This window comes from Sardina pilchardus, chromosome 12 (genome assembly GCF_963854185.1).
Source record: "Sardina pilchardus chromosome 12, fSarPil1.1, whole genome shotgun sequence".
Lineage (NCBI taxonomy): Eukaryota > Metazoa > Chordata > Actinopteri > Clupeiformes > Clupeidae > Sardina > Sardina pilchardus.
Genome location: NC_085005.1, coordinates 6,032,058 through 6,043,197, shown reverse-complemented (window position 1 = coordinate 6,043,197; position 11,140 = coordinate 6,032,058). Strand labels below are relative to the sequence as shown.

Below are 11,140 nucleotides of genomic sequence, written 5' to 3'. Positions count from 1 at the left end.
CAAAAAAAACCAAACCCCAGTGGAATTGGTTAACACTGGGGCCTCAGCAGCGGGCTGCACTCGCTCGGTGTTTGCTCTGTGCATGTGGGCAAATATTTTGATGAAATCTGGCCAGCCGCCTTTCCCCTGCCATCTGTCATGTGGGCAGAGCTAAGGTCATATTCCAAGGCTGCGGATGATGGCACCGGTCCGCATGTTCGCCGCCTTTTGTTTGCTCGGCTGAGACTTGTCCCGCTCTCCCTGAACGGGAATCGATAATGATTTTTTTTTTTTGTTGCCGAACGCGGCCTCGTCAGGTTGCAAATTTGGAGAGGCGGCCAAATGGGATGATGTAAAAGCAATATGGTGTGTTCTCGGTGCATACGGCATGTGTGGGATGAGTGAGAGGATGACCGGGCGAGAGAGAGTGTGTGTCAATGAAACATATGTGTGAGTGAATTTGTGTGTGTGTGTGTGTGTGTGTGTGTGTGTGTGTGTGTGTGTGTGTGTGTGTGTGTGTGTGTGTGAAGGGGGGGGGTCTATGCTTGTGTGTGTGTGTGTTTGTGTGTGTGTGTGTGTGTGTGTGTGTGTGTGTTTGTGTGTGAAGGGGGGGTCTATGCTTGTGTGTGTGTGTGTGTGTGGAGGGGGGTGGGGGTCTATGCTTTTGTGTCTGTGTGTTTGTGTGTGTGTGTGTGTGTGTGTGTGTGTGTGTTTGTGTGTGAAGGGGGGGTCTATGCTTGTGTGTGTGTGTGTGTGTGGAGGGGGGTGGGGGTCTATGCTTTTGTGTCTGTGTGTGTGTGTGTGTGTGTATGACAAGGAGGGTGTTGATGAAGGAGACGAGACAAAGAAAGACAGAGAGAGACAGAGACAGTTTTCGTTTGTCGGGGTGTTTTTCAGTGCAGAGAAAGAGGCAGGAAATAAACACTGCAAAGCATTTCAGCATTTCATACCACAGTGTATGTTAAAGAGTGTGTACTGTGCTCTGAGCCATGCACAGCAGGTGCCTCTTACTGTGTGTGCATTTGTGTGTGTGTGCGTGTGTGTGCGTGCTTGTGTGTGTGTATGTGAGAGGGAGAGAGAGTGTGTACATATACATGTGTGTATGTTTGTGTATGCGTGTGGGGGGAAGTGACTTCTGTTTAGGGAGAAAATCCACAAGCTCCCCCATCAGGGGTAAGCCTACACCTGGCTCCTCTCCAGCATGGGGGGGGAGGGGTAGGATGGCGGGGGGGTTAAATGTTGGCAAATGGCAGAGCACAAAATTGCAGTACACAGCTACTGACAGGTGCAGTGAGTCTATGCAGAATCCGGCTCCCTCATTTCAGAGGGTCTTTCAGCTCTGCCCTCAGCGCAAATCTGTAGGTAGGTGCCCGTCATTACAGGATTGAGGACATTGGCAGATTCCCAATAGGGCGTGTCGTGTAGTGTGGCTGACTTGAGAACAGCTCATCGGAGCATCTCTCGCGGCGCTGCTACTCACAGATGGCACGATAGAGGAAACAGGAAGAAGCCCAAACACTTGAACACATGAGAACACACGAGAACAGATGAACTGCAGTGGAATTGATGTAAATAATTTGGAGTTAAATGCTCATGCACTGTGTTCTGTTCTAAAAGATGCCATGGGGCTTTCCTTTGCCATTACCACTGTATGGTTATCATCCGGGGATTGGTAGTAGGAGATTTAATCGACGATGGGGGATATTAGGGAGTGTTTTATGTTTGACATTTCTAAATCCACCCAATGCTTCATAAAGGTGAATTTTAACATTGTGTGCCGATTTCAAAAGGATAGCAAGCCATGTTCAGTGGGGATCTAACTCTAATCTACAACCAAAATCTCAGCAGGTTCTCCCCCACTGGGAGAGCTGCCGTTCCCGCTCTAGATGGAGGGAACCAAAACTCTAATGGGAAGCGCTGTTAGGCGGGGATCACAATAGCCAGCGGCAAGCGGCAGGTTTCCTATTGTTCTCTATGGTTCGGCAGCGGACCGGTAACAACGCTGGCGTAACGCTAGCGTTGAACGAACTGGGAGTCGAACTTGGTTCAACTTTGAAGTGCAACGCTCGGCTCATCAAATGGCAGTGTTAGAATGTTAGGTATTTTGACCGATCAGATTTGTCTAAGAATGTAACAACAAAGATTGAACTTAGGAACGAGATAGAATGTCTTGGATTTATTATTATGGTCTGAGCGTTGTGTTACGCTTACCACTGCCGCTTGTCGCTGGCTAATGTGATCCCCGCCTTAGTGTGCTTTTCCACCTAACCGAACAGAAGGCTGGTGGTGGGTGAGTGTCCCATGCCTGGCTGCTACCCTTTCCCGTTTCCTTTACATGAAGGTATCTACATAAGAATGACATGACACTTGTCATGAATGTGTCATAAACATTATAAACAAGTCATAAACGTTTATGATATAACGCTTCTGTCATAAATGTCATTCATTGTTTTTGTCATGACAAGTTAAGGTTAGGGTTTATGTGTCATGACAGTTTCATGTGTTCATGACAGTGTCAGGTCACTCTTATGTAGATACCTTCCAGTAAAGTGTTACCAAACTTCCTTCCAGAACTAGCACTTCCAGCTCAAATGTAATGGTGCTGGTTTTTGAGATCTTACACATAAATTTAGATTCCACCTGAATCATTATTCTACTCTATGAATCATTACCATGCAAATATGGTTCTAGTGGTTAAGTGCAAGAATAAACTTGACATGCTTATTCTAGCATTTCTCACTAGACTAGCCCTCTGCTGCTTCACTTATATCAGGTCCTAGTCACACTGTGCCTTAATTGTTCCTTTTATTTTGTAAGTGGCTTTTGACAAAAGCGTTGGCTAAATTACTACATGTTAATGCACAATGAAATGGTTCTTTGTCAGGTGATACCTACACAGCAGGTACAGAGTAGAACCCATCCATTACACAGCTAAACATGACACCGTGTAGCTGTTGAAACATCTTGTCAACCATGTGACTGGCGTCACAAAAGAACGGTGAAATTACCTTTTTAAACGGGAAAATGGGAAACATGTGCACTGAAACACAGGAGGCATTTCGACTTTTGTTGACACCTTGGCTTGCTTGTGAAGCTAAGTGGCAACGCTTTAGAAATAACTGTGAACCATTACATCTCATCAAGCTGAAAAGAGAGAAAGAGAGAGCTAAACAAAGAGGGAGAGGGAGAAAGAGAGAGAAAGAGAGAGAAAGAGAGAGAGCATAACAAGATGGAATGAGATAAATTAGATAGGACGGGAAAGGAATCAATTGAGGGTGAATCTCATTAGTCTGGAGGTAAATATACGAAAAGAGAACTAATTGTATATTTTTCCCTTGTCAATTTGTACAAAACACTTTTGATCTTGACAAAATAGTTATTTCACCGTGCCATAAATGAACAATGTAAACAGACAATAAATTGGAAGGCACTTTTAAGGCACAATGGATCAATATGCTTAGTAATTAGCCCTGTTGGCCCATCATAAATATTGAGCTCTATTCAAATCATTTTAAAAAAGGCACAGGAAAACAGATGGGAACACAGCTAAGGCTAAAGTCCATTATTTCTCTCATTCTCTTTATTTTGGAACAGCAGGCCCTCTGGGGCTAAATAATGTTTTCCAAAGGCATTCAATACCACACTTAAAAAAATCAGGACAACGGCAAAGCTTTCTTGTAGCAACAAGGCAAAGAGAGAGCCTCATCAAAACTAATGTCTACCTGAAGCCTCTCTCTCTCTCTCTCTCTCTCTCTATGTGTGAGATAGATACATTTCAGGAGGTGTTTGGATGACAAAGACTCCACTGGTTTGAATTTGCAGAGAAGCTGTTGAATAATACTGTCTGTCATACCTCCACAATTACCCTCACTGTCTGTCACAGTGTGATGAAATTAGTGATATACTATTTCAGGACCTCATCTCTTCAGTGCTTCAGTGCCTCTACCTTATATCAAATTGAAAATTATATCAAACATCAATACTAGGGCTGTGCAATTAACTGAATGAATCAATTAACCATCAATTATGACTTCCAACTATTATGAAAACAACCTAATCAAAATGTAATGATTATTTTGCCACATTATTTTTGCAACAATGTTCTAGTTTTGTCTTGCATTATAAATTCAGCTTACCTCTTTGTTTAGAAAATTGGTGATGTTTCCAAATTCCAAATGAGTAATCGTGTTAAACAAACATGATTTCAATATTGAACAAAATGATCAATATCATTATTTTTGCCATAATCATGCAGCCCTTAAGGCGGGGACCACACCAGAAATAACGACGCGGTAAGCGTAACACAACGCTCAGACCATAATAACTTCTATCTCATTCCAAAGTAATACAAACGATTTGTCTAGACTGACAATTGAATACGCTCGCGTTGCGCTTTGAAAGTTGAACCAAGTTTAGCTCTCAGCTTGTTCAATGCTAGCATTACGCTAGCACTGCAACCGTTACGCTGCCAACCCATAGAAAACGATAGGAAACCTGGCCAGAGTGTTCTTCGCCAAACAGTATGCTGCAGTAGAAAGAAATGTACAAGGAGGCATGAGGTAAAAAGCACTACAGGGACAGAGCATCTAAGTACAGCAATCCAATCGGGAAGATAAATCCACGATGAAAGGTACATTTTGACTTGTGATAACTCAAGGTGTCCCTTTCAGATTAAAATGGTTCTTTTGAGTGTCAAGTGTTAAGAGCAGGTTTTGCTGTCTCCCTCCCTCTCAGGCCAAATTAACAGACCACATAAAAGATTAGGTTTTGTGTTTAACGCAAACACAGCCAAGCTTCTCAAGGGCGCTGGGCCAGCTCAGAGACTGTGAGCAGAGCCGATGACTGCAGCAGAAAATAATAATATCCCAATTACATGGGTGTCTAGAGAATTAAGAGAAATAGTGAACATTTCTTACAGTAAGGCACAAAACTCAACAAGATGCAAAGTGTTAGATATGTCGGGGATGTGACATAATCGTGGCTAAACCATAGCCATATAGTTAAATAGAAGGCTCTAGTCTACAGTCAATAGCCTGACCTCTAACATGATGACCCTGTATTACAATGCTTGACTTGCTACGATCCACTGACCCATGAAAGCATTTCAGTAATTTGATAAGGTCTAGAGCAACTGACACAAATGACAATTGTATTTTTTAGCCACAATCACTTATGGAAAAGAAAATATATTATTCATCACATCAGTGTTTAGTATACTCATTTGTACGGTTGACCATTGCCACTTCCTTCTTCATCGCTGCAGCTGCTAATTCTACAAATTCTACACATGGTGGGCCTACAATGGAAATGAATCTCTAGTAAAGCCTACAGTATCATTCAGATACAATATCTAAGAGCTAACCAGTTAAATATGGAGGATGACCAGCCAGATATTTTAATTCAAGTCTTATTAGATGCTACTGTATCTGCTGACGCCATTTTAATGAAACCAAACAAATTGATGGCTATATGAAGCATGCAATGTGGTTCTATACCTTAGTTCTAGGAGTGTGGGATACTAGGACACAGGGATCATCCTGTCACATAATAAGGAGATGCAGAGTGAGTAAGCTGTTTTCCAGTTCCCGTCCAAAATGACTTATGACCTTCCATTACTCTGAAGATAATAAAGCAGCCGATCTTTTGAGGACTAAATGCTTTTTAAAAAAAGAAAAAAAGAACACCCAGACATGCACCTCATCCATAATCATGACCATGAGTGCTTTGCCCTCGGTGAGCTGGTAATTATAGCATGTTGACCACACCGCACCAAACAACCTTAAACTCATTTTCCCTCTAGCGGCCCTTAAGCCTCGGTTGTTATATTAGTCTGGCATGCACTTCCATTTCTAAACCAAACAGGCATGTCGAGGTGACACCAATGCTCTCAGAGTGTTCTTTCTCTGCACCGCAAGCATTACCAAGTGGTTGGGGTTAAAAGCTTGTAGAAGGCTTGTTTGTTGTGTTTATTTTGCTCGTATTCATGGCCTTGGCAATAAAACTGGCCTCTCTGGTCATTTCATCAAATCAGAAAGCATTAGTGCTGATACATTATGCTGATGAGTCTGTGGCTTGAGATGGCGGGGTAACCAACAGCTCTCGATGCAAATCATTGGGGTTGGTGAGTTTAGTGAGATGAGTTAATGAATTCATTTGTGTGGTTCGTGGTTCACTTAAATCACGCTTGCTGTGCTGTAAGGTAAAGCTGTGTGTGTGTGTGTGTGTGTGTGTGTGTGTGTGTGTTATTTATTAGTACGTACAGTAGTAGTTAGCATAATAGCTTTGCAATTAATTTGTACTCAGTTACTCTGAAAACAGGAAGATTGTGAAAATACAAAAATGTTTGTTGAGGTTTACTTTTTTGCAGGGTCAGGTCAGGACTTTGAGTTAAATGTACTGTGACTCTCTAACAAAACCTCTCTTTCATGAAAGGGAGGACTATTTTGTCGTAAGAACACAGCATGCCTACGAGTGATTCCAGAAATACCAGTGCTCCAAGCATTTTGAAACAGAATGCAGAGAGTAGACAAAAGGAGTCAGGGTGTTGGGAAAGCTCTTTATCTCTTTCTTATACTTCTTTTTACTCAACTTTACGAGGGGTGTCAATAGTTAATAAATGTGGATGTTCTATATGTGTGTTCGCGTGGAGCCATGCCAGCTGAATGCCAGCTGAATGGACTATAAGATAAAGCAGAATGAATGATAGGGTCCATTGGTGTGTGTGTGAGTGTGTGTGTGTGTGTGTGTGTGTGTGTGTGTGTGTGTGTGTGTGTGTGTGTGTGTGTGTGTGTGTGTGTGTGTGTGTGTGTGTGTGTGTGTGTGTGTGTATGTATGTGTGTGTCTGCATGGGTGTTCCTGTGCCGTGTGGTCTACAGGACCATGTGGCAGGGCAAAAGATCACTGCCTCCAAGAACAGAGGACCAGTAGAGAGGCAGTAGCTGGCTTTCCATTCAGTTCATTCACATTGTATGCACATTCATTAAAATTTAGCTAAATAAATACACATCTGTGTGCATGTCCACCCACTATGTTCCGAAAATGAAACATGGACATTCTCCTAATCACAGGAAGAGTTCTGAACAGCTGTGGGATCAAAACGTAAGGTTATCTGGGCAACGTTTATGGAAATATGTAGGTAGAAACGAGAATAAACTTTACCTATCAACCTTTTGTTGCATTATATGTAAAATCATCTCTTGCTCTTTACCAAATCAAATGTATATGTCCATTAGAAAAGTTTATATAAATGTCAAGTGTTTCCAGTCGGGATTTCTTATTTGTATGGTCAGGTTCTGAATTCAGCCCATCCATAACACATTCTGCCCACCAAAAACAGATGGAGTTTTGAGCCCCCATCGACAACTTCAAGGCAGCAACCTTGCGACTGTCGACTTAATCCTAACCCTAACCTTAACCCAAACTCTTGCCTGACCCTAGTGCCTTCCATGCAGCCCTGCCTGGAAGATGACGTTGGGGGATTAAAATCACCAAAAGACCTAAAAACAGGGCACTGGTATTCAACCCAGGCTCTGTCAGTGTCCATCCAGTCTATACTGCTACAGTTAATTCATCCCAGACAACCCAGATAACTCATCAATAAACACCAAAAGAACTTGGTATTAATTACAAAATATCATTATGAAAGAATACTCAGCCTGGACATTTTCTGACAAGGTTGGTATATTCAGTACATTTTCATGGAATAAACTGCAAATGTAAAATTCCGAGATATCTTGATTTTAAATCTTAACCGTATGTTGTGCTCAAGTGCAGGAAAGATCCCCAGGCCCTATTTCCTGTTTACCTAACAGCTTAAAACAGGAAGGAAACCATAAGCAGAGTCAGACTTGTTGAGGCATGTACTTGAGTATATTGTAGCTTCAGTGTGAGGCAACATTAAAGGCTTCCGAACTGGAACAGGACTCAACTAGCACACGGCTCCTTTCACATCAGCTTGAAGCACCACATCCCACATCAGATCACAACAAAACTGACACTGCTCAACGAGTGCTGAGACAAAGACCAGAAGTGAGAAAGGGGAAAAAAGGATGAACAACATAAGCAGTTAGACGGGTAGCTGTCTTTTAAACAAAACCTGTCAGGGGGCCTCCCCAGAAGGTTCCTTTTCGATGACAACTCTGTGAGATCTAATTAACTGACTCCTGGGGGGGGGGGGGGGGGGGGCATCACACACTAGGTGCCCAGTCTGACTGAAATGTGACTAAGCTGAGTGACACACACACACACACACACACACACACACACACACACACACACACACACACACACACACACACACACACACACACACAAACAGCCATCTGCGACTGCGACCATTTCGTTTGGTGGTGATGATTTTGGTGTGGTGGTGGTGGTGGTGGTGATGGTGGTGTGTGTGTGTGGAAGGGCTACCATGCTTCTCAAGTGTCGCGTGACCCACCACACAAACATGATTCACACTGCCAGCTGGTGGGCATAGAGAGAAAGGGAGGGCAGCTTTGCCCCCCGTGCTCCAACTGTAATAAGTCGCCTATAACCGCCATGATTCATGGGAGTGAGTGGTGGGTACGCTGGCTAAGTTATGGAATGTGTCGTGTGACTGTTGGCCCAGCCGCGATTAGACATGGTTTGGTGACTGCTGGTCAGCCGGACATTCACTCGGAGATTTGATTAAAGGAGACTCGAGGCCACATTGTGTGTTTTGGCCTTTCCTGGCAAATGCATTTTAGAGACAGACCACCACAGAGGGGCCCTTTAAGCACTATTTGACATGTATCTGGAGGGACATGGTTTAAGAAAACTAATTTGAGACTATCCATTTATATGCAACAAAGACTTTGACTGTAATTGTGTGTGTGTGTGTGTGTGTGTGTGTGTGTGTGTGTGTGTGTGTGTGTGTGTGTGTGTGTGTGTGTGTGTGTGTGTGTGAGAGAGAGAGAGAGAGAGAGAGAGAGCATGAGTGAGGAAGAGAATTCTTGTACATGTATAAATAAATACTGCGAAATTAGGTAAGGGTGTGTAATCGAATTGATTTCTAAAGCAGCACGTTTCCTGTTGATGCTGCTGTTGATCTAAATTCCCTTCCCCTTTACGTATCCTAATTTCGTTGCGGTGCTGCTATGACCAGCTCTGGAACAACCGCCTTTCTTCATCCGGACCCTGAAGTAATTTCAAAGAGCTGACAAGAGGCGCAGCTGTGTGCTCAAATGGCACAGTGGTGTATACGGCGCTACATGACAAGGCCGGATTGTCAAGACTGTAGTACAGTTCAAACTAACACTACTTGGCATGACTAACCCGTATCTGATTGCGCTTACGGGCAACCCAAACCATGGTGAGATTACTCGCGGCGCGTACGTCATTACGCTTCTCCTAAAGCTCTCGGTACACCACTGACACCTATAACCCCACTCCATGATCGCACTTTCATCAGGCAAGCGCTCCAACGGCAAACACCGGGAGGAGCAGCTGGATGCAAGTCCTTTGTGTTAACCGAAAGCACCCTCTGTTAAACGTGAATGGAAAATATTCATTTTTCTCTTGTTTAACACTTGAACTAGCCCGTGGACTGGGCTCATTACACAAGCGCATTTGTATTTGAGTGAACATAACCGTGAAAGAATCGCCAAAAGGCTTTTCATGGCATGAGGTTAGATCAGCCGCCTCGCGCACAACATTCTACAATGCACCTTCAGTCGCACACATATACACACACACACACACACACACACACACACACGCACACACACCTCATTATAAAAGCGCTGTTACAACTTACCAGCTGCATCCCACAAATGAAAGCGAGCGTGCATCGTCCGCTGCAACAGCCCATGGTGAACGCAAAACTGGTTGTCCCTTTCCACGTGGGTCCGTATTCCTCCAAACTGACTGAATATCACCACTGTTGTTGACCGGGCTGTGGCTGCCGGACCACCACAGCAGCGATGCCGCGTTCAGTTAACACCTGGTACACTTCCAGGCAATTTCAATCAGTTAAATCGTATCCTCTTGCTGTGGGCATACCTCCGCGTCCAAAAATCATCCACCTTTTACCACTGAGACGACAAAAGGTATTTGTAGCCGGATGAAAAACGCCTCAGAATTTCAAAAGGAGAAGCATGGATGGCTATGATGACAGTGACCGTTCCCAGATTGAGATTCAGAAAAGTCCGTTTGGTCCAGATTGGCTCCAAGCTCTTCCCAGAACTGTTGGGTGTATGCTCCAAAACCCAATTGTGAGAGTGAACAAATAAACTAAAATCCAGAAAGGCTTTACTTGATCATGTATCACAAGGGAAAAATGTCCGCTTTTAATGTTAATTTGCAGAAGCCCTCCTATAGAGTCCAAACTGTAAAGCCCAAATCAGAGATGAGAAATGTCACTCTCTTCCACCACGGTCTGCCGCTGAGACAAAGCAATCCAGTGTTGTTTATGGCGATGGGGCTGCTCTCGTCGCTCCTCCCTCCACGGGTCGTTGTGTGAAACTGAATAAACCCGGCTAAAACAGCAATGAAATGTGGTATGCACAAATACAACCCCAGTCGACTAAATATGCTACGTCTCAAAGCCGTTACGTGTTATTTCTTTGTCTTGCGAATATGCGACACATCGGTCCCTTGGTGGAAATCGATACAAACGAACAGTGTCTTGAAAATCCTGTGCATCCTTGGTTGCCAACTCTCTCCCAATTGTCAGTTGCCCGCCACCGCACCACTTTAAAGCAGACCGTTGTTTAAAATAGTGTCCCGAACATGTATCCTTTGACAGACACTGAAATGACAAGCTCCAAAAGGGGACAATAGCCGAGGAGCACTTCGCCTAGGCGCCAGCTCTACCATCTGACGCTCCAGATTGAATGAGCCGCACGCAGTGTTGCTCGCCACGGGGATGCAACTCGGTTTCTTTCTCACGCTGTGGGCTGGAGCTGAGGCGAAGACGGCGCGCAGCTGAAGGCTCGTGCATCCTTTGAATCCACTGGATTAGCTTTCTGCTCTGTTTCTCAGTGGGCGTTTATTGCCAGGGAGTTGAGATTTGATACTGAACTAATGATTATATGTAGCCTAATATATCGCCCAGCGGTTGTGGAGAAGGCTAATACTCGCATGTTCAAGGTGGAGAAATTGATCGACATTTAGCCTACTCGCCCAGAGTCGCCCTATG

The 11,140-nt window shown here is 44.0% G+C and overlaps 1 protein-coding gene across 2 annotated transcripts in view; it reads right to left on the bottom strand.

The window, feature by feature from the left end:
- Positions 1–10,619, bottom strand: part of nkain2 (sodium/potassium transporting ATPase interacting 2) — a 157,323-nt gene extending 146,704 nt beyond the window's left edge. For both annotated transcript variants that reach the window (XM_062550706.1, XM_062550707.1), the window contains exon 1: positions 9,758–10,619. In XM_062550706.1, the coding sequence (XP_062406690.1) occupies positions 9,758–9,811 (54 nt within the window). In that variant the 5' untranslated portion in view covers positions 9,812–10,619. The remainder of the gene's footprint in view (positions 1–9,757) is intronic.
- Positions 10,620–11,140: the final 521 nt, after the last annotated feature.